Source organism: Sprattus sprattus (genome assembly GCF_963457725.1).
Source record: "Sprattus sprattus genome assembly, chromosome: 7".
Classification (NCBI taxonomy): domain Eukaryota; kingdom Metazoa; phylum Chordata; class Actinopteri; order Clupeiformes; family Clupeidae; genus Sprattus; species Sprattus sprattus.
In genome coordinates, this window is record NC_137926.1 from 13828553 (window position 1) to 13856100 (window position 27548).

General features: G+C 43.4%; 2 protein-coding genes across 5 annotated transcripts; one reads left to right on the forward strand and one right to left on the reverse strand.

The window, feature by feature from the left end:
• Nucleotides 1-166: 166 nt before the first annotated feature.
• Nucleotides 167-21633, forward strand: ampd3b (adenosine monophosphate deaminase 3b). Of its 4 annotated transcripts, XM_080842794.1 has the most exons (17): nt 167-182; nt 365-457; nt 1435-1514; nt 8819-9041; nt 9520-9700; nt 10177-10342; nt 12462-12681; nt 13672-13801; nt 13956-14150; nt 14611-14742; nt 15299-15462; nt 15753-15879; nt 17612-17775; nt 18535-18655; nt 19235-19408; nt 20013-20123; nt 20494-21633. In XM_080842794.1, exons 3-17 carry the CDS (start codon nt 1457-1459, stop codon nt 20671-20673), a joined length of 2346 nt encoding a protein of 781 aa, XP_080698920.1. In that variant the 5' UTR covers nt 167-182; nt 365-457; nt 1435-1456; the 3' UTR covers nt 20674-21633. The 4 variants fall into 4 exon arrangements, with proteins under 4 accessions (XP_080698920.1, XP_080698919.1, XP_080698922.1 ...); XM_080842793.1 differs by lacking the exon at nt 167-182 and having other exon boundaries at nt 424-457; nt 1439-1514; XM_080842796.1 differs by lacking the exons at nt 167-182; nt 365-457; nt 1435-1514 and adding an exon at nt 4082-4158.
• A 254-nt stretch (nt 21634-21887) lies between these two features.
• Nucleotides 21888-27037, reverse strand: rnf141 (ring finger protein 141). The gene is made up of 6 exons (XM_080841922.1): nt 26940-27037; nt 25463-25654; nt 24959-25067; nt 24413-24588; nt 23730-23837; nt 21888-23338 (listed from the first exon to the last, which is right to left on the reverse strand). The coding sequence occupies exons 2-6, from the start codon at nt 25594-25596 to the stop codon at nt 23188-23190; spliced, it is 678 nt and encodes a 225-aa protein (XP_080698048.1). The 5' UTR covers nt 25597-25654; nt 26940-27037; the 3' UTR covers nt 21888-23187.
• Between the last annotated feature and the right edge of the window lie 511 nt (nt 27038-27548).

Consider the following 27548-nt stretch of genomic DNA (forward strand, 5'->3'; position numbering starts at 1 on the left):
TTATATGGTGCTTCCTTCCATTTTGCTTCCGGCATTATTGAATGCAAAGGCACTGTGCTGTGTAAAAACCCTGCCCTGGGACTGAAATGCAGCCAACTTTGAACCATGTTATTGTCTGTGATCATGGCACAGGGGAAGTTGGTGACTGAACAGGGAAGTTTGTAAGTTTAAAAAAGGTTCAGGTGAGCCCTTCTCATATGAAAGGAATTTGTACACGTTTATAGTCAGCGTACAAATCGAATGTCTGTTGCAAGGAAAATAGAAATTATGCGCTTTGTATCTCTTGAAGCCTCCTGGGAAGGGCATGTACTCGCTCTGCTGTGGCAGTGAAAGAGTTAACTGTTGGTGACATGCATTCTTGCAGGCGAACAGGAAGAAGCATCAAAAGAGGAGCCAAGTCAGAGAAAGTAAGTGTGTCTCAGACAAGAGTACGCTAAAGGACCCACCAAAAACAGAGGTGAGCACACAGCTGTCCTGCATCTCATTTTTCTATTCACCTCTCCCTTCACACGTGTTGATTCAGAACATATGCACAAACTGTGTCAATGTGTATTTAGCTTTTTTTTTCTCATTGGCATCTCTGCATGTCTCAGTTTGCTTGTACATATCTTAACTCTTCTGGTGGTGTGGAGGAAAACCTGGCAAAGCTTTGAAATGTATACCCCTTCTTTAATCCCATATAGTATGTGTTGAAATCTGACAAAAATTGTGTACTAAAGTTTTTGTTGGCATTGTGGAATGGAGTGCACTATCAGGGGTGGTGCCTTGGGGCTAAGTTGCCACATTTTTGTTCCATAAAAGGACTGACTGCGCCATTCTGCACTAGCCAACAGTAAGCTTAATAACTTTTGAATTGTATCGGAAGTAGGGGGTGTGGGGAAGAAGGGCAACTCCCTGTGATTTTAAATGTAATGGCCTGTAAGAGGGTAGTCATCAACTGGCTGAGAAAACTTTAAGTGCTATTGAAAAAGGCTGTTTCTCGAGTAAGTGCTCCACTGAGGTCTGTTGCAAGAGCTTTCTGACAGTACGACAACAACACTCCAAGTAAATCAACCACAACTTAGCTGTTGAAAGCTATATGCCACAGGAAGAACTAAGTGTTATCTCGCGCATGACTAAAAGGATGCCACGATGATCTTGACTGGCACATTTATTTCCTGTTTACTTTTACTAACGTCAAGAGTTACTGAACAAGCTCATATTGGATTCAGCCAAAATCTTTTTAATCTGTAATAGCATGGTCACAAAAAAGAAATAAAAGCATTATCTTATTGGTAAAAAATGGTCTCTTGTGTTTATAAGTGGTGTGGCACTCAGAAACACTGCCCTATACTTAGAAATGGCCCTTGGTACGTAGCAGGCCCTGGCAGGATAACTTTGTATGGCTTTTGTGTTCATCTCACAAGTGACCTACTGTATCTGTTTTTGTGCAAGATAGTTCCATTTACTGGAGAGGATGAGGAGAAGAGAGACACCCCTTTGCAAGCAGCAATCTACTCCCAATCTCGGGAAGGGTAATTCTGCAGACACCGTCATACACACACACACACACACACACACACACAACAACAACCTGCCATAGTGAGACTTGCTCTCTCTCTCTCTCTCTCTCTCTCTTTTTCTCATACACACACACACACACAGACACTTACAATCATGGTATCCTAATGTTATCTAAGTGGGTGACAGAGATACAGCAACAGCCCTCAACATTCCTAGATTACGGGTGACCAGATGCAAAGAGACCAAATGTGGGATGAGTAGTACTTTTGTGAGGGACAATGTGGGACATTTTACCAACGCTGAGAGGTAACCTAAAACGTTGGTGTAGCGTCTATCGAACTGGAAAGGAAACACCTAGGCCTGTAGCCTCCTTTGTTGAACTTAGTCCATTCCACAGCACACCAGTTAGGCCATGAAAGATACAGGCTACCCCTGTTGCTATCTTAAAGACATGATGAGCACAGTGCTGTCTAAGGCACACTAATTACTAAAAGAACATTTCCTTTTCTTTGCACCCATGATTTCACCTGGTAGCCTTTAGCCTTAGCCTTAGCCTTATCCACAAAGTTTGGGCGAATTGCTTTATTCTGACAAAGCAGAGTTCACCGGCTCCGTGTCTGCACAGTTTGATTGACGGCTGTCACAGACTCTTGATGACCACTTTCCACATCCTCTTCTCAGCCTTTGGATTTAAGCCAGGCTTAAAAATAGATAAGGGGACAGAAACCATCCATGCCTGCGTGAGCCTGATAGACATAAGCAGCACGACAACAATAGCATTTAGAAATATCTTGCAGCAGTTGGTTGGAGTGATATTTGTGATGTCCCCTCCTTGTGGCATGAGATGGCATTCTGCATGACATCCTGCGTGTTGGAGCCAGCCATACGAGAACAAGCTTCAAAGGATCTCTTAAGCTCAGGGTTACTGGTTTCCTTGCAGCATGGCGTTATTAGTGTGCTTACAGGGAGTGGCAAACCAGAGACTTCAAACAGAAGACATGCATATATGCAAAGCATTTTGTTTCTCTAAGTGGCATAGCCCATGCACCTGGTAAAGGAAGCCGCACATATTTCTTTGCGTTATGTATAATTTATACATATACCACCATAGACTGCACATTCCTGTCTTCTGAAGTCTGAACAAATGGCGGCAAGTAAACCGGTTGGTTCACTCCACTCCCTAGTTACTCTGAAGCTTTCAATGCAGTTGAGAGGAACGGCTGTAATTGTGTATGACAGAGCTCCCTTATTTTGGACCTGGCAAGAGGGCAGCCTTGAACACTCAGAGGGGGGGGGGTCGGACAGTTAATACCCCCATGACTGAGTCATAGTTTCTTGAGAAGAACAGGTGAGAACACTAGCAGGAAGCCAAGCCGAATAAAATAAACACTGAGGAACATACATTCCAAACAGTACACTAGGTCTACAACTGTCAGGCACACTGGCTTCGTCTTGATAAATATATCAGTTGGCAGGAGGCGTCTTAAAAATTGGTATTGGTGTAACAGTTATTTCGTCTACTACGTCCCTTGAGGTTACTCTACTCATTCCATTGAGAGTTTATGTTTGCCTTCATACTGTACATAGTTCTATGAGGCCATACATACTTTTTCCATGTGAGTTAATGTGGACAATGGTAACTTTTAAACATCCGTAATAGAGTACTGGCAAGGCTCCAGTAGGTCATTTCATACCAAAAGGCCAAAGCATTCCCAGCCAAAATAACTTGCGCAAAATAACTCAACCCTCATTATATTGTTGAATATGTTTTGACATGTTTGTGATAGTGATGAGACTTGATGTGGAGCACATTGTGTCGCCTTGCTAGAAATGTGCTTGACTTTTGACCTGCAATAATAGTGAACAATGGCGGCCTTGAAGTCGTTACAGGAGTGTTTAAATCTGATCCTGTTGGAGTTAGGCAAAACTGTGTTGATAACATTAACCGTCCGGATAATCCTCTAATCTCTTAGGGGTGTTTTCACGAGCCGTTGAGTAGCCTATACCAACTCCTGAGAGAGCTCACAAATATGTGTCTGTTACCCCGGTCAGAAGCAAAACCACGGTAGTCGTGTAGTAGTGATAGTAGCCTGTGGTTATCTTTTTTCAGTGGTTCTGTTTTTTATTTTTTTTTCTGCAGCCCTTCCGGTGGGTAAAGAAAAGAAATAACACTGACTTTGCCAGCCAGTGATCCTGACAAGAGGACTTTAGTCTGTTTGGAAAAGGCTATGGCTAATAGTGACCATCTAAAAAAAAACATCCAGCCCAAGGTCAGGGCTATCACAGCTATGTAGTTTATGAGATCTGGTGGAGCTGTGCCAAGCACCCTTTCTGATGTTGGCAGTAAGTTGAGCGAGAGAAAGAGAGAGAGAGAGAGATAGAGATAGAGAGAGAGAGAGAGAGAGAGAGTGAGAGAGTAAGAGCCTGGTATAGAGTGGGGAGGGGTGGTGGGATGGTTAAAGGTGGAGTCGGATTTCTTTTGATTGTTTCCCAACAAACGGTGGAAAGGTTGAGAGATCATCAGCGGGAGGTGGGAGGAAAAAAAGGCAGCTGAGAAAAAAACATAGACCGTCACACACCTCACTCAGTCACTCACTAGGTGACGGAACCAGCCCAGAGACAGTCGCCCGGACGCAAAGGTACCACAGAACGCAGGTAAATCAATCTCCACACCCCACACTGCTTCGGCACTGCGATGCGGAGCTCAAGCACACAGCCGGGCATTAACATGAGCACAGACTGCGGGGAGAGCCAAACAGGAAGGCCAAGCTGTAAACAGCACATTCGCTCTTGGATTTTCACAGATCATGTTGCCAGATTGTGGTGGGTTGCTAGGCAGAAGGGGCTCCAGGGGCATAGCTAAGAATCGTCACCCAGCTAATGCAAGAGGGATGGATAGATCAGTTGTCATTTGCGTAGGTATTACGAGAGCTCTTTGCACTTGTGCGCATTGCAGAGGGAAAGCGAGTGATGGGTGTTTTTTTATTTTTAAGCCATGAGAGGGGGGTTGGGGGGGGGGGGGGCTGCCTGCAAATTGTGCCTCTTTCTCAGGAGCCCAAGGGCAGCACGTAGAGCAGAGCGTGTCAGTATGCAACTTTAGGCTGGGGGATTGGGGAATGCTGTGAGGGACATTTTGATAACTCTAAGCTGGGTGAATGAGTAATGCTGCGCAGAAGAACACTTTGTTTTGACTGCTACTTCTCTGAACTCCACTTGTTAACACTGAACAGCATTGTAGATCTGGCTCAGGTTAACTTACCAGGGCACAAGAGTAGCATGTTGTGGAGGAGAGGTGTGGGCTGAGTGTTGTGTTGTGTTGTTTTGTTCTTTGTTCATTAGAGCTAAGGGTGTGTAGAGAGAGGAATGTTTGCCACTTTGCCTGCACAAGGTGAGGCTGTACCCAGCTATGGGAGGGGCTTTGAGGCTAGATTTAGTCTCACTGGTAGGCACTGACTGTGTCAACATTTCCCCATGGAAAATAGAAAGAAATTCCAGTTAGATGCGGAAAAGGTAGAATTTGCATTTGCTGTAGCGGTGTGTGTTAGCTTGGCACGTCATATTGCCGTTGCCATAGTCTGGCATTGTGTTATGGTGGGACAGTGCCTGGAGTCTGGCCCTGGCTGTGTTAATGCCAGGTGTTAGTTCCACGGCTGTCATCTCTGTGCTGTGCCTGTGCTGCTAGTTAGAACACTTAACAATTCCCAGGGGCTGTTTCCAAGACCACAGCCAGGAAAAAATATAGGGTTGTCGTCTCTGCAGCAATTTCTTTGTCAGACATATGTCCTGTTAGCTTGTAGGGATTGCAGAGCTGCATATCAGGGAGAAATAGAACTACACACACTGTTTGCACTTAAAGTCCAGGCACAGGGTCCAATTTTGTTTTGTGTTTGCGAAAATAGGTTTATAAGCAGACCCAGTTAGTGGATCCTGTCATGCCCTGTCATATCTCTTATTCTGCAGAAGTGTGCATTGATTTTTGAAACCTGAAAAGTTGTTGAGTTATGATGTCACCTGCTGGCCAAGGAAAAAAGCAGAACTCTCATGGTGGATATACCTCAGACTGCCACCTTTAACTTTCTGTGCCTTAGTTAATAGAGGGAAAGCCATCTGTCACCTTTCCCTTCTCTCTGTCCCTGGTGCGCACGCGCACACACACACAAACACACACACACACACACACACACACACACACACACACACACACACACACACACACACACACAGAGACACACACACACACACAGCATTTGGGTTTGGGGGGCTGTTGTTGCCAGCCTCATTTGACAGCAAGCTGTGACATACTGGTAAGGATTAGTGTTCCCCTGGCAGCCATGACGTGCTTGTTCCCTTAAAATAGAGAAGGGACAAGGATACTCAAGACAGCGTGTGGCTTCACTGAGCTCACAGATAACACAGAACCGGTAGATGACACATCACTGCACCACAATATCTAAGCCAGCACAAGAGGAAAGCCAGGACAGACAGACTTGCTGAGACAGAGAAAGAGAGACGGAAACATGGCTCGGATCGCTGGGGAAGGTAAGAGAGAAAGAGAGTGTGAAGTGAACATTAAATGTGAGTCCCAGGATTGGGGGACAAAGGGGCTTTTCTTGAGCGCTGTCACACATGGTCACTCATTGTCACAGGGGTCAGGGGTGTTCAGATCCCTCTTGCTAACACAGACCCGGGAGGGTCACAGGTGCCCTGCATGGCGAGGTGACGTGCTTAAAGTTGAGGTCATTGACAATAGGCCGCCAGGTCAGAAATGTCCCCCATTCACGAGCAATGATGAGTTCTCATTGAAATCATCCAAAATGGCGGGGGATGAGTGGGCACTTTCAGGTTAACCCACAGTGATAAATTGTGGTTCTCACAAATGATGTCCTGTCTGTGTGGTTATTATACATCACAGTGCTGTGGAGTGCTTTATTACATATATGCTGTTGTAAAACTGTTCGACTGTATGTGGGTCAGACTGCTGCCTGCCAAATGAAAGGTCTGGTGTTCTGTAAGCAGCGAGAATGTGCTGCGCTGGCCTGTGGGGTATGCAGGTTTCCTAGAAGGGCGGGGTCAGGAGCTGCCTTTAAACTTCACGTTGTGTAGGACACCTAACCCACCCCCCCCAATCTCTCCCCCCCCCCCCCCCCCCCCCGACTCCCAGCCACCCCCACCCACACCACCTCCGACTAGTCGCCCCCACACCGCCTCGTATGGAGGCACCAGGATTGTTGACAGTGCGGCAAAGCATTAGGTTACATGTCAACAAGGATGCATGTCAATAGAGAGGCATCCATGTTGTGCAATCCAATCCACCCACCTTGGTCCTCATCTAGACATGTAGCAACACTTACACCACACACACACACACACACACACACACACACACACACACACACACACACACACACACACATAGGCAGATCAACAACATCTCCTGGCATGTGGTAGCCAGCCAGCTGACCCAGTATTTATTCGGATGCCTAAGCAGCACACGGAAAAACAACAGGAGTGTTAGCCACACAGCTGTGTTACAGGCAGTAGTCCAGTCGGAGTGTATACACCAGTGGCTGGAGCCATGAATGTGTAGGAACAGCCGCTGGGTTTGAAAACATGCTGAAAGGGGTTGAACAAGGCCAGAGACCAGGGAGCTGTCTAGCTGACATGTGGTTTAGTCCCAAGTCCAGAGGGTAGAGGGACTTCAGATCAAAACCAGAGTAGAACATTGCATCATTGGCGGATCTGTCAGTTGAGTTAGATTGCACCATATGGGATAACTTTGGATGATTGGAATTAGAGGCTTTGCAAGAAAATAGTTTTTACTGATAAATGCTTCACATTCGTTGTGTATTTATAGAGTTCTGTGTGTGTGCAAGTGTACTTGTGTTTCTGAGATTCATCATTCCAATGAAAAGTTGAAGCTGCAGAACATAAAAACACCCAGCTGCATTTCTGGTGAACAGCTGTCACTTTGACCTTGCCAACTTCCCAAAAAAGAACTGTTCTCACAACACAAACAAGTTTGAGAGGTTAGTCCCATAAATAATGGCTGTACAGTTTGTGGTAACACTTTATCCCTATCATCCCTTGTTGAGCTGTAACCATGCCATTGAGTGCTGTGCAAAACAATAGCTTTTCTTGTTGACCAGCACTTTTGTACTTTTATTGAATGTAATTACTAATTTCAGAGTGCGAGTCTGTTACTCAACCTACACATTACGCTGTACTTAACAGCATAGCTAATAATCTGTAACATATGATACATGATTATAACTACAAACAGGTGACAATGGCTGCTATTTATTTATATACCATTATATAAATATTCGTGTTTTTTAAGGTTTACCCAGTTCTGATCATATATTGCTTCTTCCATCGGTTTTGCACAGTTCCCTGTTCTATATCATAATATGCATTTCTGTGCACATGTGCGGCCTTTTTCCAGCTGTTGCCCCCAGACTTTGGCACGTGCTGACCATCTGAAGTCGAAGGCACGCTGTGTGAGGTCAAAGGTGAAATGCTGTCTACCACAATATAAGGACCCATGTTGACTAGCTCTTTTAAAGGTTACCTGGTCAACCGTGCCAGTGGTTGGCAGTAGAGGGTGGGGGGGTGGGGGGGGGGTGGGGGTTAGAAACCTGAGTTAAGGGAAACACTCTGGTGCAGACATGTCAACCGCTGTGATTTAAGCCTTGCTTATTTTAAACTGCCTCCTCTTCCAGGTCAGCTAAGCAAACACATTTTTGAACTACCTTAAAGATAATGTTTTCCTTTCCCGCACCACTATCTGTTATTTATAGCCACATCCAATTAAAACATACAGCATCAGGTTCTGCTTTGGCAAAGAGACTGTGACAGCCATAGATATGAATATGTCTATGGTGACAGCACCTCAGATCTTGTAATTCCATGGTTCTGTGGGCAGAAGACGAAATGTTATCCTTCTGCAAAGAGAGACAAGGTAGACCAGCATAATGCTGTCCCACTGGGTTACACGCGGAGGTTCTCATTAACCCAAATCGTCTGGGAACAATTAAGTGGTGCAGAGTAACACATGAATCGTTCAGCCACTCCTGCCATTGTTGTTGTGGTGATTGTTGCGTGAGTGTTACGTGCACGTGTGTGTGTGTGTGTGTGTGTGTGTGTGTGTGTGTGTGTGTGTGTGTGTGTGTGTGTGTGTGTGTGTGAGAGTGCCTGCGTGCATGCGTGTTTGTGTGACTTATTTGCCTGTGCGTGTTTGTGTGACTTATTTTGCCTGTGTGCTGTATGTGAGTGTTCCTGAGCTTCCGTGCCCTGACCTCATTTACCCCCGCTGCAGATATGCCTCGCCAGTTCCCGAAGATCGCGCTGTCGGATGTGGACGAGAAGGTGCGCCTGATGGCAGAGATGGTGTACAAGTCAGCCCTGAAGGAGGAGGACACCAAGGAGGCGCAGTCCATGTTCAGCGTACCCGAGGACTGCCCCATCGGCCTGCACCAGGCAAAGGAGCACGAGCTGCTCAAGGAGCTGGCCGAGCAACACTCCGAGGAGAGTGCCAAGAGGTCTGCAAGGGTGTGGGCAGGGTAGGGGGTGGTGGTGGGGGGGGGACAGGAGAGTGCCAGGTTAAAGGAGGTAGTCCAGAAAGTTCCATCGAGGCCATTAGTGTAAATGCAAGTGCTGAGGCAGTCAGAGAGTGAGGCAGCCTTTAGAAAGGGTTTTGATTTCATGATGAGTCTATTTAGTCAATGCATTTCACAGATGCTGTTAAACTTATGTGACACACGAGAGTACTACAGTGCTTACGTTTAATTAACGCCTCTGTGTCATTCTGAAGTTATTTAGCTACAGGAAAAATTGTGAAAACTTATTTATTACATGTCTGCAAGACTCTTAGTAAAAACATAATTTAAAATCTTGTCAGACGAGATCAGTCTTTCCAAAACCTACACGTATATACAGTTTATACACTTTGTGGCTTTTCACTTTGAAATGGGAATTGTGCAGCTTGGCATTTCTGATTTATTGACGCTGATTCCACAGGAAGAAGAATTTAAAACTGAGACGCTCCCAGTCCATGTCCCAGCAGTTTCCCTCAGTGTGTCCAGACTGGGCGTTCAGCGTCATCGCCCCCCTCGTCTCAACGACCGACGGAGCCCCTCCCGAGCGCGCACCTGTCCCAGAGTTCCAGAGGGTGACCATCAGTGGGGACTACTGTGCTGGGGTGAGGAGTCACACATGCATTCAATGTGAATAAGGGAAAACTTGGCATGCAGTGAAATATTATCAACATACACAGAGAACGTCTACAACACAGATCTAGAACATATAACTCCATCTAAAACTTTTTTTAAATCTTTAATTTAATTAATTATTATCAACATTAACCTTAAAAAACAAAAACAAATACCCCTCATGTGGGAGTGCTGACCAAAGACTACTCTAAGGAGCACGGGGAGTCTCACTTGTTAATAGTGTTGTTGGGATTTCACACTATTACATACCATGGGATTACAACTCTTAATCTTTTTTTAGCTTATAGTATTGTTGTGTTGTTAAATGTTGTCCCTCGTGGCACTGACAGGAGGGGCGCTCCAAATGTTCGTTGTATGCCAATACTCTTCTTGCAATTGCAGTAAGAAATGGATAGAGCAAGGATAGAGGTTTTGGAGTGACTTTCCCATGATCTCTTTACTTCAGGTCACAGTGGAGGACTATGAGCAGGCAGCCAGGAGTCTCCTCAAGGCTCTGTTGATCCGGGAGAAGTACTCCAAGCTGGCGTACCACTGCTTCCCACGCACCACATCCCGCTTCCTCGCCACCGCAAATGGTGAAAAGTGGACAGAGGAGGATGAAGTTCTGCCAGGTTTGGATTCCTTCAACACTCAGATCTGAGACATTAGATCACAAGGGTGTATTACAAGATCCCGTCCAAGATCCCCGAGGTGGAATAGTTTTTTTCCACACTTCGGGACGTACTTCTGACGGAGCCTGTTATTGTAGACATGTTGATGTTTGTGAGACATTAGCTAAACATTTCGATATGCTTTGGATTTCATCCAAATAATCAAATGTCAGTGGTTATTCATCAGGAATGCACCGCCTCCTCTCCAACATAGCCTAATCACGCCGCAGAACACCAGTGTGGAGGAAACACTGCTCTCAATGACGCACTCATGCATGAATGGGAGCCTACTGCCACGCAACTTTGAATGCAGCACACCAATATTCAATATATCATGATGAGGCTCGGTCCCTGGTGTATTACCATGATCCAACAGTTCTGTTTTTAGATGCTGAGACATTGGTGACTGAAAGTCCATGTTGTGAAACATCCTTCTGATGAATCACCATGACAAATTGGTTTATTTATAAGAAGTTTTCCACATTCAAGGAATTTGTCTTGGTTGCGTGGGACAAACTAATGAAATACAAACAGGGGGGCAAGACAGAGACATGCAAAATCAATAATGATCAGAGGAGGTTCTTCCATTGAGAAAACGGAGGAAGAACCTGCCCAAACTTTTTGAGAAATGTATTTTTGTAATTGAACTGACTAAACTCCTTTAAAAATCCAGTTTGATATCAGTATTTAATACTATGCATATTATAATTTGTTTCCCTGAGTTAAAATAACATTAGCACCCCCTATCGTAACAAGAAATTACTGCATGGAGGACGTCCTCCCTTTGGCTCCCATTGAGATCAATGTAATCTGTCTCTGATACTGGCGGCTCGTGGGGCTCATTCACTTACATTGCCCAGGGGAGGAAAGACCTCCCTAGCGTCTGAGTCTGCGCCAACATCGCTTAACCAATAAACAACGGATTTGGCGTTGGAGAGAGGGGATTAGACATTAAAACCATTCTGCAGAAGGATATCGATAACACGTCACTCTTAAAGATTGCTGTAGAAAGATGGCAAATAAAGAGGATGTGCAATGGAAAACGAAGATATTGTTCATGTTTTATTGAACAAACCGTTTCATTCATTGAGCTACAGAGAGAAGGTTAGTATCAAAACAACAGGGAAACCTGTTCCAAAAATCCAAGTCACTAAACCCAATGGTAAAACCGCTGCCGTTATTGCTAACTGGTATGCGAAATACTTATAGCTCACTGGTACCAGGTACTGTTTTGTTTTTAAATCGTTCATATGCCTATTGTTAGCCTGACTGTTCACGTTCAGCTGACATTCTGAATGGAAATTGTTAATGAATGTTTCAGAACGCGATGTGTTTCGTATCTATTCAAATTACCCTACACATTGACCAACTTTCTGGAACATCCACCACATTTTCCACAAACAATGTTAGGCTAACAGCCCATTTTAATAATTCTGAAATAATGTTCTCTTACTTGTTGCCTGTGTAACTTGTTGTTTAATATTGTGGAAAGGATGTTACTGAATGATTCAGAGCATTTAAAATAGCATCACTTTTGGTCTTGTGTCTTAATTTTTCTTAAAACAATTGCAGCTGAAAATAAAATGAGTCAAATAATAACCAATAGCTTTAGTAATTGAGGGGGAAAATAGGCCAAATGGTAGGCCCAAAATTTAGAAAGTAGTTTTTCAAATCAAGAGTAGGCCTGATTTGACTAATTGGCTTTGCATCCTTTCCTTCTGGCCTTGTCTAGTCCAAAGACATGCTGCCCACCAGCTTTTTAAGTACAATGGTTCCACACTGGTGGCTTTGTATTAATTGTATCCCTGCCTGCTATTTTGTAGTACTGTAATTCACGAAAGCACCCTGAAACAACTTGTATCTCACATACTTATGCCACCAACGGAATAAGCAGGCCAATGGCAACCAGGCGCACAGTCCTTCCTCCCTCACTTTAAAAACCACCAGCCGCCACTGATAATGATTATTCAGTGTTGAGAGTGTTGCCATGAGATAAGGATACTCATTAAAGTGCTTTCATACATAAAGGTAGATATAGCTACATTAAGTTAATCCACATCTTTTGTCGCTCCCCGCACAGATATCTGCCCCTGCCCTCGTGAGGGGGAGGACCCGTACTCCATGGAGGGCATCCCCGAGGACCTGAACTACGAGCTAAAGGTGAAGGACGGCATCGTGTACGTGTACAACACCGCTGAGGCCCTGGCACAGGAGCAGCCTCGCAGCCTACCCTACCCCGACCTGGAGACCTTCGCCATCGACATGAGCCACGTGCTCGCCATGATAGCCGACGGGCCCACGTGAGTGCACACCGGCAAACCCCTCCCATGTAACCATGGTTACAACACTGACAACAGTACATGTAAACTGTTGTAACTACACAAATTGATATATTCTACATTAAACACATGAAAATCAAGCAGTAATGTTCACGTGTGGCCCCTGTTCACACTGTGTGTGTAAAAAGGACAGAGAAGTATGAGGGCAGCATCAGAAAACAGTACAGAAGCACAATCACCTCACCAGCCAATCCATGATGCTTATAGTCATCACATCCCTTTATCACCTTCCCATTACGTTAAAAATAACAATGAAGGTTTCAGAGAAGCTCGGTCTGTTCAATACAGTAGTCGTTTAAATACAGTAGTCGTTAAAAGACTAAACTTGGAAAGGAAAAGTTAAGTATAAATAGACATAGAAAGCAATGCAACCCAGCCACCTGTTGAAGCAGAGAGAGTCTCATCGACCCCAGGTCCTGATTTATGCCCACCATATGCCAGGTCTGCAGGTACTTTTGATCCGGGTGTTTTCGACACGGTGAGCTTGTTAACACGACCTTGCATATGGTCCAATAAATCAGACTGGCTTCAACTGTACATCAGCTCACCGCAGATGGTCCGCGTCAAGAGTCACAGTTTAAATGGGAGCCGAAGATGAAGAAATTCTGAAGCATGTCTGTGATGTCTTGTGGGATTTTTTTATTGCTGTTTGATAACACACACCTTAATAAATGTGTGCTCAAAAGAGATGTGCAGTAAAATGAAGAGTACAAATGGAGTAAAAAGACTTGCAGGTCCTGCATCTACCTCTGTGAGAATTGATCAGACTCAGAGAATCAGACTTCTAATTACATTAAATTACCTCGTTAATGTGTGTGAAGGAAGACCTACTGCCTAGGTACAAAGAGTAATTGGATGCAAAAATAATTTATTTGTACAAGATTTGCAGATCTGCAATCTCACTGTAAGAATGAATTATGAAGATAAAATACCTCCCTGATGTACGTGCAGGAAGACCTACTGCCACAGGCGTCTCAACTTCCTGTTCTCTAAGTTCTACCTCCATGAAATGCTGAACGAGATGGCGGAACTCAAGGAGCTGAAGTGTGTTCCGCACCGAGACTTCTACAACGTCCGCAAAGTAATCTCAGAATCATAAATAATCTCAAATTCGCCATTCTCTAGTGATTATGTTGTTTCAAACTCTATGATTATTCAGTGGTTTCTCACATTGTGTGTTTGTGTGTGTCTCTATGTGTGTGTCTGTCTGTGTCTGTGTGTGTGTGAACACAAAGGTGGACACCCACATCCACGCAGCGGCCTGCATGAACCAGAAGCACCTTCTGCAGTTCATCCAGACCACCTGTAAGACTGAGGCCGACCGCGATGTCCTGGAGAAGAATGGAGAGAAGGTCACCCTGAAGCAGGTGTTTGAGAACCTGGACATGGACCCCTATGACCTCACCGTGGACTCTCTGGACGTGCATGCGGTGAGATCCCACACTGACATCCCACACAGTATTCAGTCAGCTGAATTTTAACGGACATTACTGACATCATAAGGTGCAGCCTGTGATAGTAATCCAAATAGACATTTTGTGTGATTCAGCAAATTGCTCCTTGCGGTCGTCTAGCAGTTCGTTCTTTGCTCATAAACACTCCTGGCTCTGTAAATAGGAAACAAACAATGTGGCTTGGCACGCGTCATACACTCTAGCCAATCGACACATTGCTTTAGGAGCACGGAAGGGAAGGGTGTCATTTTATCATATATCAACAACTCAAATATCAACAACTTTTCGCCAGAATCACGGACCACATTTTTAAGCGAGAAAATATCCAGACCTACGTCTGGATTTGTCTAGCCGTTTGATAAATGTTAGTTTGTGTCAAACGTTTGTTATCAGATGAGAAAAATCTGTGATTCCTGCTTCTTCTGTGCATCTCCAGGGAAGGCAAACTTTCCACAGATTCGACAAATTCAACTCTAAGTACAACCCCGTAGGGGCCAGTGAGCTCAGAGAGGTCTACCTGAAAACCGACAACTACATGGACGGAGAATACTTTGCACGGATCATTAAGGTATGTCTCATAAATGCTTGTCATGTCTTGTTTGTCTGTAATCACCATCATACCAAGCTGAACTCTGCCAAGAACAGGGTGAAGGAAAAGTAAAGATGGCAGTTAGGCAGGTAGATGGCTTATCAGTTTTTATTCAACAGCTGTACTGCTGAGTGCTTTAATAGACCAATTTGTTTCATTTTACCGTGTCATGAAACTTTACCCTTGGTTCAACTTCTGTTATTTGTGAGTAATATCATTATTAAACTAAAACACTAAAAGACAAACAGTTTATCAGGCACACAGCAGTTGTTACAAATGTCTAAGTGGCAACATAGTGTAGACATCTGAGTATGCTTAATCAAATTAGATGGGCTCATCGTGCCAGACCACCTCAATGGATACCAGACATTTGCATATCATGTGTAAACGCTGTGATGACCTACTCTGTATCACCTTTTTCTCCTTCTCTCTCTTTTTTCTGTGTCTCTCTTTCTCTCTCTCTCTCTTTCTCTCACACTCTGTTTCTTTTGCTTCTTTTCCTATCTCTGTCCCTCCGACCCTTTGCCGCGAGTAGGAAGTGTCTCATGGGCTAGAGGAGAGTAAGTACCAGTATGCAGAGCCTCGCTTGTCCATCTACGGTCGCTCCCCGGATGAGTGGGAGAACCTGTCTAAGTGGTTCATCAAGCAGAAGGTCCACTCCCCTAACATGCGTTGGCTCATCCAGGTGCCCAGGATCTAGTAAGTGTGGACGCCACGCACACACACACACACACACACACACACACACACACACACACACACACACACACACACACACACACACACGCCTGTACTGCAGGGAGGTCCTTTGTGTGTGTCACAACTGGTCTTGAAGCTCAACGAGTTTAACACATTTCTAAATATTTCTAATGTGTCCTATATTTAATTAATATTGGTTTGGGAGCCCCTTGATGATATTGTAATTGCTTTTGACACAAAGCAGCCATTAAAGGCCTCCATGTTGTTATGTTTTTTTTTTTCATTTCTAGTGACATTTTTAGATCAAGGAACATAGTTCCCAACTTTGCGAAGATGCTGGAGAATATCTTCCTGCCGCTCTTTGAGGCCACGGTCAACCCACAGCAGCACAAGGAGATCCACGTGTTCCTGAAATATGTGAGTCCTCCGAGATCTGCGGTAGTCTATGGTCGTGTGGGTCCAGTACCAGTAGAGCACTGAGTCACTTCTTCCCAGCAGACAGAGTTCTGATTTGGACCAGTTCAGTTTCTGATAGCAAACAGAACATATTCGTTTCTCCCACATGTGTTGGACATATGAGAGTGACATATGAGATAAATGCTTGTATGCATGGTTGTTTTGTTGTTTTGTTTCACAACACGAGGCAGAGACCTTCTCTAAACACTCTCCAGGGCCTTATGTCTCCTAGTGTCCCTGATCAGTGTTTTGACATAAAGAGCATGGCTCTGTTTGAAGATGAAAACAAGTTGCATGCCACCTTACCACAAACACTTTCAGCCCGCATTTTTATATCTGCGCAAGGACAGCTGTGCAAATAATACATTTTATAAGCTATAGTGATTTATAATAGATTGCCAACAGTCTCAACCATGGATGAGGACTTTTTTGGAAGTACAAAGCCGAACTGCTAGAACTAGTCAATAGCACCATGCCTATGAAATGTCAGTGTGTTGCAAACCCAGTATAATATGTCGACATGTAGAAATCCTACTGCTTACACATTTTTTCTGAAACCAGGTCTAATTTTTTTAGAATTCTGCAAACAATTCACAAAACTGCACGTACAAAATGCAAACCACCACAAATCTCCTGCAAAATCAAATACTGCATTCAAAACTCAGTAATCCCTTTTCTAATCCCTTTTGTTTCACATGGTAAACACAACTCTTTTTTTATGGTTAGACTGCTTCAATCACTAACAACACACTAGTGTGATAAATATAAGACACTCCTGTCTTTGTTTGGCTAAAGCCTTTTGCAATTATAGTGTAACAGTGCACTTCATAGAGCAATCTGACAAAACTGGTTACATCAGACTGACAACAAAAGTCCTGCCAAGTTAGTGACAATTACAGTCACACATCCAAGAGCGTTTATATTAAAAATGTGAAGTTAAAAGACGGGGGATATTAGACTGAACACATACTGTAAATTCACAGATTTCAGCAATGTTTTCAGTTTTTCAAAACACTGTAAACCAAAGTGTTGCACACACACGGTGTACCATTTTCATTTTCGGAGCTACTGTACAATGTACAAATACAAAATAATTTGCTTGAACAAAAAAGGTAATTACAGTAAACTGAGATATATTTAGTCAACACATTAACCCCAGAACGTTTAGGGTGCAGAGGGTTGTAAAAGGAAGAAAGATGTTTTACAGTACAGTGCATTACCAAAACAGCATTTCAAAGTGTTTAGTATGAAAACACAGCATACACAATATGTTAGAGTTGGCTATGTAAGATTGGGTCAAAATTAACATGTTTTTTTACCTGATACATTAAAAGAGACTGTTCGAGCCCGTACCCAGCCCCCTATTTGGATTTTGTCACAGCAACTCCACAGCCAATGTCCTCCTTAGAAACTGTTATATATTGTCTTGCATTTTGTAGGGCAGGACTTAAAAAGTGTTCAAGGGCTGATCATTGTGTCTTGGAAAGTGAACTATGTGTATAATGTTTTTTGCAAAAAGAGAATGAACTTATGGTTTTGCGATCTTCTGTTTGAGTTACAGGTTTTAGGAATAGTGTGATGTAAACATGTGCTGTGTAAGCAGTTTTTAAAACAACTGTAAACAATCTTCTAGTAGTACACCATAAGAACAAAGACGCATTAGATAACACTGGAAATGTCCTCCATCCTGCAGGTTACTGGATTTGACAGTGTGGATGATGAGTCTAAGCACAGCGATCACATGTTCTCTTACAAAAGTCCCAAGCCTGAGGACTGGACCACATTGGACAACCCACCCTACAGTTACTACCTCTTCCATATGTACGCCAACATCATGGTGCTCAACAATCTCCGCAAGTGAGTAACATATTCAGAGACTGGGGCAGTGAATGGCCGTTACACATCCTTATTGCCCTTAAAAATGTATTGCTATTAAGAGATAGGGCACTATACAGATTGATGCATAATCCACTTAATCTAACATTTTTTTTATTTGAGCTCTTTAACTTTAACTAACTATTGTTTAGTTTGCCTGACTCTTGTCCTGCTTTAAAACTTTGCAATAACCTTTGCATTTGTGTCTTATGCGGTTATGACTGAAGCCACTAAGTGCTTTTTTCCACTCCATTAGTTTCACAGTCACCCTTATTTCTACTTCGTTACTATACAACACTGCCCTTACAAATCCCTGAGATAACATAAATGCTGCCTCAGCATGTATTTTGAGATAATTAACTACCTACTTCAGGTTTCATCCCAATGCTTTGTGATCCCTTGATAAACACTTGGGCCAGGTACATGATTTCCCTGTCATTAAGTTGTGTGATGCTGCCTCAGCTGGTATTTTGTGATAATGAACTACCTACTTCAAGTTTCATCCCAATGCTTTGTGATCCCTTGATAAAGACTTGGGCCAGGTACATGATTTCCCTGTCATGTAGTTGAAATATCCCCCCCCCCCCCCCAGGTTAGAATGGTTCTCTCTAGTTGTGTGTTTCAGTGAAAGTTCCCCCCAGGTTAGAATGGTTCTCTCTAGTTGTGTGTTTCAGTGAAAGTTCTCCCCAGGTTAGAATGGTTCTCTCTGGTCCCTGAGAGTTCTCTGCTGTTGATTTTTAGGGAGCGTGGCTTGAGTACCTTCCAGTTCCGGCCCCACTGCGGCGAGGCTGGCTCCATCACTCACCTGGTGTCTGCCTTCCTCACGGCCGACAACATCTCCCACGGGCTCAACCTCAAGAAGGTGAGTCTCAGAGGCCAGTTAAGCCAGTTAGGTCAGCAGACAAAACTTCAGACTTGCCTTCAAGTTCTCTATCTCTCTCTCTCTATCTCTTTCTGTCTCTCTCTCTATCTCTCTCTGTCTCTCTGTCTGTCTGTCTGTCTCACTATGTTTATCTCTCTGTCTCTCTCTCTGGCCTTTATGGTAGTCTAAAACAGATGTTCACTTGAAGAGTGACTAATGTGCCGGCTTTCTATCCAGCATATCTCCCCTGTGCCAGAGTTCATCCATGTGGCTTCTTCCCTTAATCCCACCTCCTCCCTTATCACCTCCTCTCCTGTTGCAAATACATACAATAGACGGGGGTGTGTGCAGGAAGTCATTGCATAATCCCTGTGTGTGCACAGTTCCTGTCAGGAATTCCAGAACCCAACCAGAGACCTTTCTAATTATGGCACACATGAACCTCACGAACCTCGAATATCTTTTAACTTGGTTCACATTTTTAAATGTTCTAATTTGTTTTAATTGTTCAAATGTTATTTACTTTCAAGTTTATTTTTATAATCTTCTGTAAGTACATCTGTGTCTCTGCCTTCTCAGAGTCCTGTGCTGCAGTACCTGTATTACCTGGCCCAGGTGCCCATCGCCATGTCACCCCTGAGCAACAACAGCCTGTTCCTGGAGTACTCCAAAAACCCACTCCGAGAGTTCCTCCACAAAGGCCTGTGCGTGTCCCTGTCCACCGACGACCCCATGCAGTTCCACTACACCAAGGTGGGTCACACAGACCTCCACTCAATACTGTACTCAGTCCTTACTAATACTGTAGAACAGTATATTTGGTACTATAATCAAGAAAAAATGTAGGTAGCAAGGCATATAAATGTGTGTTTCATTAAAGGTGAAAAATCAGCATCACAGAAACATACATCATTACTGTCCCTATCCAAATAACCATAGACGCATCATTACTGTCCCTATCCAAATAACCATAGACGCATCATTTCTGTCCCTAGCCAAATGACCATAGACGCATCATTTCTGTCCCTAGCCAAATGACCATAGACACATCATTACTGTCCCTAGCCAAATAACCATAGACGCATCATTACTGTCCCTAGCCAAATATCAATAGACGCATACATCTTCTGTTAAAAGTGCCACAAACACCTCTAGATGTGAAATATGTGAAAGAAAAGTTGAGTGTTTCTCAGTGGCGTGTACAACATCCTGTGGTTTCTCATGTTGTGTTGCCGTGAAATAGATTCTGTATCTGCTCCGTCAGTGGTCAATGGGGGTTGGGGTTGTGTTGGGGCGGATAGGGCCCCAGTGTGAGTGTTTGTAAGTAAGTGGCTCCATGTTGTTTGTTTGTTTGTAGGAAGCCCTAATGGAGGAGTATGCCATCGCCGCCCAGCTGTGGAAGTTCAGCACCTGTGACGTCTGTGAGATCGCCAGGAACAGTGTGCTGCAGAGCGGCCTCTCACACCAGGCGAGCTAACACACACACACACACACACACACTTCCTGCTTGTTTTTTGGATACTAAAACAGACCCTGGGTATAAAGCATTGTTTCTTTCAGTTTATGTTTTTTAACCCAATAACAGAACTACACACTTTTATTGTCAATATGCTAGTCAGCTGACTGCAACACCCTAAACCAGTATGTTTCTATTTGGTGCTTTTGTGATGCAAGAGGATGGACAACAAGACTTTCCCTTGAATGCTAACACTCTAGCTGACCACTGCTTCATTTGTAAACTGGGTTCATCAGGATACAACTCAGGGATGCAAGGGATGTGTGTGTTTTTTTTGCAAGGCAAGTCAGACTCTTAACGACCTCTACACGTATCTCCACAGGAGAAGAAGCATTTCCTGGGAAAAGACTACCTGGAGGATGGGCCCGACGGCAACGACATCAGGCGCACCAACGTGGCACAGATCCGCATGGCCTACCGACACGAGACGCTGTGCAACGAGCTTAGGTTCCTGGTGGAGGCCGTCAAGGAGGAGCTGAGCGGTCAGGCGGGAGTGCAGTGAACGCCTCAGTAACCTGGTTGTGGTACGCTGCCTGGCTGTCCATAGGCACAGTGTCAGCAGCAACCCACTAACCACACCAGAGTCACAATGCACCCAACATCCAAGAGATGACCAGGTCACTGTCTACATCAGGTATTGTTACAGGAAGTTACCGTTGATATTCTGATGTGACGGTGTAAAGGGTATTTAGGAGAATGAGACGTGAGAAGATTCCTTTTTTGGAGGTGTCCTTTTTGCAAGAGAAAATGGTTAAGGGTTTAAACTAAAGTTGTTGTTTTTTTTCTATTGTATGTACCTTTATTACTTGAGCTACCTGAATAGTTGTCTTTATTGCTTTTTTATTTGCTGTGATATTTTATAAAAAAACACCACGTTTGCACGGGCTTGTTGCATGGATGAAGAGATTCTTCATACTAAGAGCCAGGAGGTCAGAGCTGTGCTTAATCCCCACCTGGATGAACCAGTTTGTTTAGGAACTGCTGATGTCAAGTTACCATTTACTCAGGACCGGCAGAGGTGAGGCCTCCTTTATGCAGTGGATTTTCTCTACGTAACCTGCCTCACCCCCTTCACTCTGGGCAGTAAGCGGTCAGGGGTCACCAGGTTGACCCTACACAGCTTTCTTGCTATGCTGATGTATGCTTTTCACTGTATGAGAACTCCCTGACCAATGCTTTGTTCCTCAGTAGGAAAGAGAGCTGAATGATTGATGTGTGGCCGTTTCAGAGGACAAAGGGAATGTATGTACATGCTATGCCTCCACTCAATTCTATCTGATTCCGCTTTGTCACTGTGTTTGTGCCATGCCACTAGGCCCTAGATTGGAAGCCCATGACTAGGGTTTCCTTCTCTATGAATGTATGGGTGTTTGCATATCGTGTAATTGATTTTGACCATTTCTATTTGCTATTTTCTGTTTGTTAAAGTCAAACTGTTCATGTTTCCATTTTTAAAATAAAGATTCAGAACAAGATTAGTCAGTGTTGGTAGTCTCTATTCAATTAAAATATCAACATGCTTACTTTGAACTGAGAGAGAAGGCATGGTTTTAAATTAATTTAATTCACAATAGAACCAGCGGAATTATAAGTTATTTAAAGTGGTCTTTAAGACTGCTAAGAGCTGAGGGAGAAGTACCCTCATATTCAACAGGTGAGTAAAAAGGATAGTATTTTATTTGTGTTAAACAGTGACACCTACTGGACATTAGGCAATTATGCAATGTGCACAGAGATGATGGGGAAATGCCAAATATTCTCAACCAGCAACAATCGTATAATCTTACAATCTTAATATATTTATCCTTTATAAATAATATATTTATCCTTTCCGGGGAAACACCCATACAACAGCCTTATCCAAATCCAAAGACTGTGGTTAATATACACTTACATACAACTGTGACAGAATGATGTAAAAAGGTATCAACTTGTGCATATTAACCTTGCAGGCAAATACGGGTGAACCTCTCTGAACAGCACATTAATTTCTCTCCAGCATGTTTTTGTCGACTGGCATTTCTCACAGCTGCATTTCTTAGAACTCAACCCTGAAGTTTAACAACAACAGCAGGGTATTTTTAAGGTCTTAATAATAGTAATAAATTATTCTATAGCTACATTAAAATATCTAGCACATGTAGAATTTTATAAAAAAAATAGCTACAACGAAGCCCAGCTTTCACTCAATTACAGTAGTTTTACCTTGAAACGGACACGACAGGTTTGCAGTCATGGAAGAGCCAGAGCGCAAAAATAAAGAAATGTGTTCACACACAAAGAAGCGATGACAGAAACCCAAGCCTGAAAGCGCAAGCCAATCGGGTGGACTTTGTATGGGGATAAAGCTAAAGCTTTGAGAGACACAGTTGAATAACTGACCTCCTTGCTAACACCACATAAAAAAAAAAATAAAAAAAGGATTTTAATCAACAATCCAAACCAAAATGAAAAGAGACGGCACGGCAACCTTGATCTAAAGTGGCAGAGCAATCACCCTAAAACAGGACACAAGGCAGCAGTGAAGAGAATGAACAGCAAGGAAAAGCAAACTATGGATTTGTGCGCATGATTTCATGTCACGGTCATCAAAACTGTCAGAACTGTCAAATATTAAGTGCACCGCAGATACGCAGTGGCCATAAAGTCTGTATATGAAACATGTGCAATTAAGTGATTTAGTCATTTTTTTAAATTAGGAATTATAAATCAAGCTTAACATTTCAGTACTCAGAAAAGCAGGTTTCTCACAGTATACACATATTTCATTTTTTTACGAGTTTCTACCTACTTTAAGAAAAAATCCATACGCTAGCCCATAACCAAATCCACCAGTAGTTAATGCCTCCTCTGAGGAACTTTCACTAGCTTATTTAAATGTACTAAATCAAACCTCAAATACTCAAAAAGGAAATGAACACCATTAAATCTGTCCATATGGCGTGTGGGAAGAGGGAGAGGAGGGTGTTGTTATTTTTGTTGTTGTTTTTGTTGTGGGGGGGGGGGGGGGGGGGGTTTAAGGCCTGTGAGGATGACCCGCCTCATCAGCCAGGTTCAGAATGTAGCCAGCGATGTCCTCCTCTGTGGGGGCGTCGGACATCACCCATGACTCATTGGCAGCAGTCACCTGGAGGCGGCAGATGGGGCAGTTTCTGCTCTGACCACTCCTGTGGAAACAAGTTCAACAGAATTTTTACTTTTGGGTCCACAGGTCGGACGACCACGAACAAAGAAACCTGTCTGTCAACATTTGCCAAGTAACAACATCTGAAGATCTGAACGTCTGAATGTGCAATGAGGGTTTCTCTCTACTAGGAGTGATTTACATGAGAACAAAGACACAACAGAAACCCTACATTTCCCTTCCGGTCACAGAACAACCCAGGGTGCTCTAACAGACATCAACCGACCATAAAAGGTTAAACACGGCCATGACTTCCAGCTTTTTGGATTCAATATGATATTACCAGTATGGCACTTCACGTCTGGCACGTCACATGATGTCCTTCATGCTATCTCACTTGCCCAGTCCCTTAGGTGTCTCAGGTCTGTTCTTACCATTTATCTATGCACTTCTGACAGAAGCTGTGAGCACAGGGCAGGATGAGGTCAGCTTTGCCATCCATACAGATACAGCACTCCTCTTCATCAGTCAGCTGTTTAACCCTGAAACCCAGCCGGAGAGAAGACCATTTGATCCACGTTGATGCAGGCACACAGGTCAAACACACATCAGGAAACACACGCTGGGCTGATGTATTGTTTGAGCATGACTTCATTTTTTTAAGCATTTATTACGTTTTCATGATTTAGTCAAAAGTTGAAACACACTGCTGACAGACAAAATCACATCTAATAAGCTATCATTGTAAAAGCATGGGGTCAACAATTGTAGTTACTTGCTGATAGAAACTTAGCTGGGTGTCTCGCAGCTCTGAGCCATAACAACATTGAGTCAGAACAGTATGTATCCAGAAAGGCGAACTAAAAAAGAACTGAAAGTGCAGCACAGAGACTGAGAGGACATTCATGCTGACCAGGGGTAATTCTCAACTTAGTTCCATTTCCCCCCTAAGTGAATCTGTAGACAGTGAATACGAGTTCTTGAAAATGGAACAGCCCTCAAAATGGCAGTCCCTAGGAAGTTCACTGTACAAGGAGCTTGAGTACAAACTGAAATGGACGCCAGGTCCCCACGGGAGGTCAGTCAGGCTCCTGTTTCCCAACACGGGGTGACCTACCTGCCCATCCACATGCTGGCCTGGCACGACTCCACAGAGGAGAGGGGTGGGCCCTCAGCGCCTGCCTCCCCTGAGAAGACCTCCGCGGCCTGGCTGGTGATGTCCTTATACAGCTGGATGAACTGATACAAATTCATGATGCGGGAAGCCTCCACCATGCCATCCTCTTTGTTGATCTGAGGGAGAAAGAGGGAATGCCCCAATCACAGATTAAAAACGATGAAATGATGAAAGAACCTCTTATGGAGATTTTCTGTTTAATGAGATCCTTTCTATTATGTATTTACTCAGTATAGAACTTGAAAAAGGGCAGTATAAGTAAAGCCAGTGAAAAATGACAGAATGTACAGGGCAACAGAAAATGTAATGTAAAGTGTATTTATATAGCACAGTTCATACACAATAATTCAATGTGGGAACGAAAGACCCAATGTGAAATATTAAGGGAATATGTGGCTGAGAGAAAATGTGTGAGCAAGGTCAACCATTGTGACAATCCTGTGGGGGTTCATGCTGTGGGGACATTGGTCGTCCCTTTGAACTCACCTTCGTGCACACTACCCTCACAGCCACTTTCCACAGGGCCGTGGCGTCGGAGCCTGTTTCCACTTCAAACAGGAGGTGCTTCGGCTGTCCTGCAGCCAACTTGGCAGTGCTGTGGGAGCAGAGGTACGTGAACACAGCCCACCTGTGCCTTTACACATGGGACATCACCGCACATTAAGACTGCCAGAGTGGCCAACTGTCCTTCAAATAATGTTTGATGGAGATAATTGTATTTCCGATAATTGTATTACCAATTATTTGTTTGGAATAAACTCCCACATGAAGTACCAATTTCGCTATTACTGACACTTGATAGAACTATGGCATTTTGCCATTAATGCTCTCTCATGAATAAAATATTTGTACATTGCTTGTAAAAATCAGTCTGGATAAAATAGGTAAATGTAAATACGAATGTTCTCTGCTGCCTTGGGCAGTATGAGAACTACCACCTGTATTGCAACAGATACACCTGATCTGACAATACTGAAAAGATCCTCTTACACATCATTCAGCTCAGCCATCCGACCCAGGAACTCCTCGTAGGTGAGGTAACCACTTTCCCGCACCAGGCCGGCGTGCTTGAGCACCTTCTCAGGCAGCCTGCCCACCGACTGTCCGGTGAACTGCTGGCCCATGGTGGCCCCGAGAGGAGAACGGAATCCCAGGGAGAATGGGCCTCATTCAGCACAGTTTCTTTAACAACATGAAAAGCAGAAATGCAGTTTGTTTGATGGTGGCTTTGCTGAGGTTTGTACAAGGAATTCTGTGGGTTAGCCTAAGTACTGAGCCCGACTGAGACGTGACCTTTTACCATTACAAGGCTAGCAAGAAGTAACTGTAATGAAAACAGATGAATAGATAATTACATTTCCAACGGATATTGAGCATTGGTTCTCATATTTAAACCTCCAACAGACTGGAATAACCTGTCCTGTTCACTCAGATCTATTACCTCCTTAAGGCACTTCTTTTTACTTATCTTCAAGCAACCTGCTCTTACTTCAAATTACACTTGAGAGCCTGGAAATAAAACATTTCTAATATGTGCAGATGTATGTTAATGCTAATGTAAGTATAACGCTGTGTATGGGTATGTGTGCACTGACTGTATTTTGGCATCATAGGGGAACCAGCAGGTGTGAGTGGCTACATTTGGGAGTGTGTTCAAGGACCCCCTTGAAGACGAGATAGTTCATCTCAAGGGGTTGATCCTACTAATACATTGATTTATTCCCTGGTGGGTATGACAGAGATTAGCCATGTGTACAGTATATTTTAAGCTAATTTGATAACATTTACTCTGTATGGCGTTCATATCATTACCCACTCATGTAAAGCTGAATCAACTCTGTCATCAGAACAATGATTGACTTAATTAACATAACTTCCTAGCATTCCTGTATTTCAGGTCTTAAACATTGTAATTACCTAAAAACTGTCTATTCGTGTAGTTCCAGTTTACATTTCAAATATAGTTACCTAACGAAAACTGCAGTGCTACCAGAAAAGAAATAGCACACATACATTTGATTACAGATGAACTTGAGGTAACGCCATAAACGTGCAAATCGATTATTTCATTTCAACATTTGATGTTATTTAGATGGACTGATAACGTTATCGGTCTTGGATTATATAAACCCACTAAAGCTAGCACACGTTAGCAATTAAACATTGGCCGACTAACTAGAACTCTCATTCCTCCAAGAGCAGTCTTTTTGACATTTGAAGACAGATTATCACATTCAGGACACAAAATAGTTCTCAATGTACACATCAACCCATCATTCGATTTAAACAACGATGGTCGCTGGACGACAACTGCTAGGTTAGTTAGCTAATGGTAGCAAGTTCACTTGATGTTATCATAAGAAGTGATGGAAGTGACATGCTAGCTTAAAAGCGAAACCGCTTTCACCGCATGACAAAGATATATCATAGAAGAGTTAGCTATATAATGTCGCACAGTAAAACTCACCTTTCCTCACTTATCCTCGACAGACTGTGGAACAAACGTGTTCGGTTAATGTTGACGAAGTCGGATTCTCGAGAGTGGTGTTTACTTTTTAGCTCTACTTCGCCGTTTAGTAATTTCGCAGACGAACAACATTGAGTACCGCCACCTACTGTGTGTTGTGGTAAACATTGTATGACCTCCTTCACATTTTGCCTCGTCCCATCACTTGTCTTACTCCTTGCCAGAAATAAGATGGATTCGTCTTATAAATATTCACTACACAATTCACAGCCATTTATTTTTTCAAAATGTATTACCTTACACCCAAGAACATACAATTAAGACATGGCCTTTTCTACGTTAGTGTAAATAATTTATTTATACAAAAAAATTCTGAAAATGTCAGGATGAAATGTATCCTGTTGAGCTCCCTTTTGTGTTTTTTATCCAAAAATATCCAACTTTTTTTTTTTTTTTTTTAAGAAATCTATGCAGATACTATAGGCCACAACACTGCATGTTCCACAGAAAGACACCAAATACAGAGATAAACAAATCTCCAGATTTAATCTCTGGTAACCTACAGGCAGGTACCTACTCTTAGCAAGGTGTAGGCATAGTTAGCAAGGT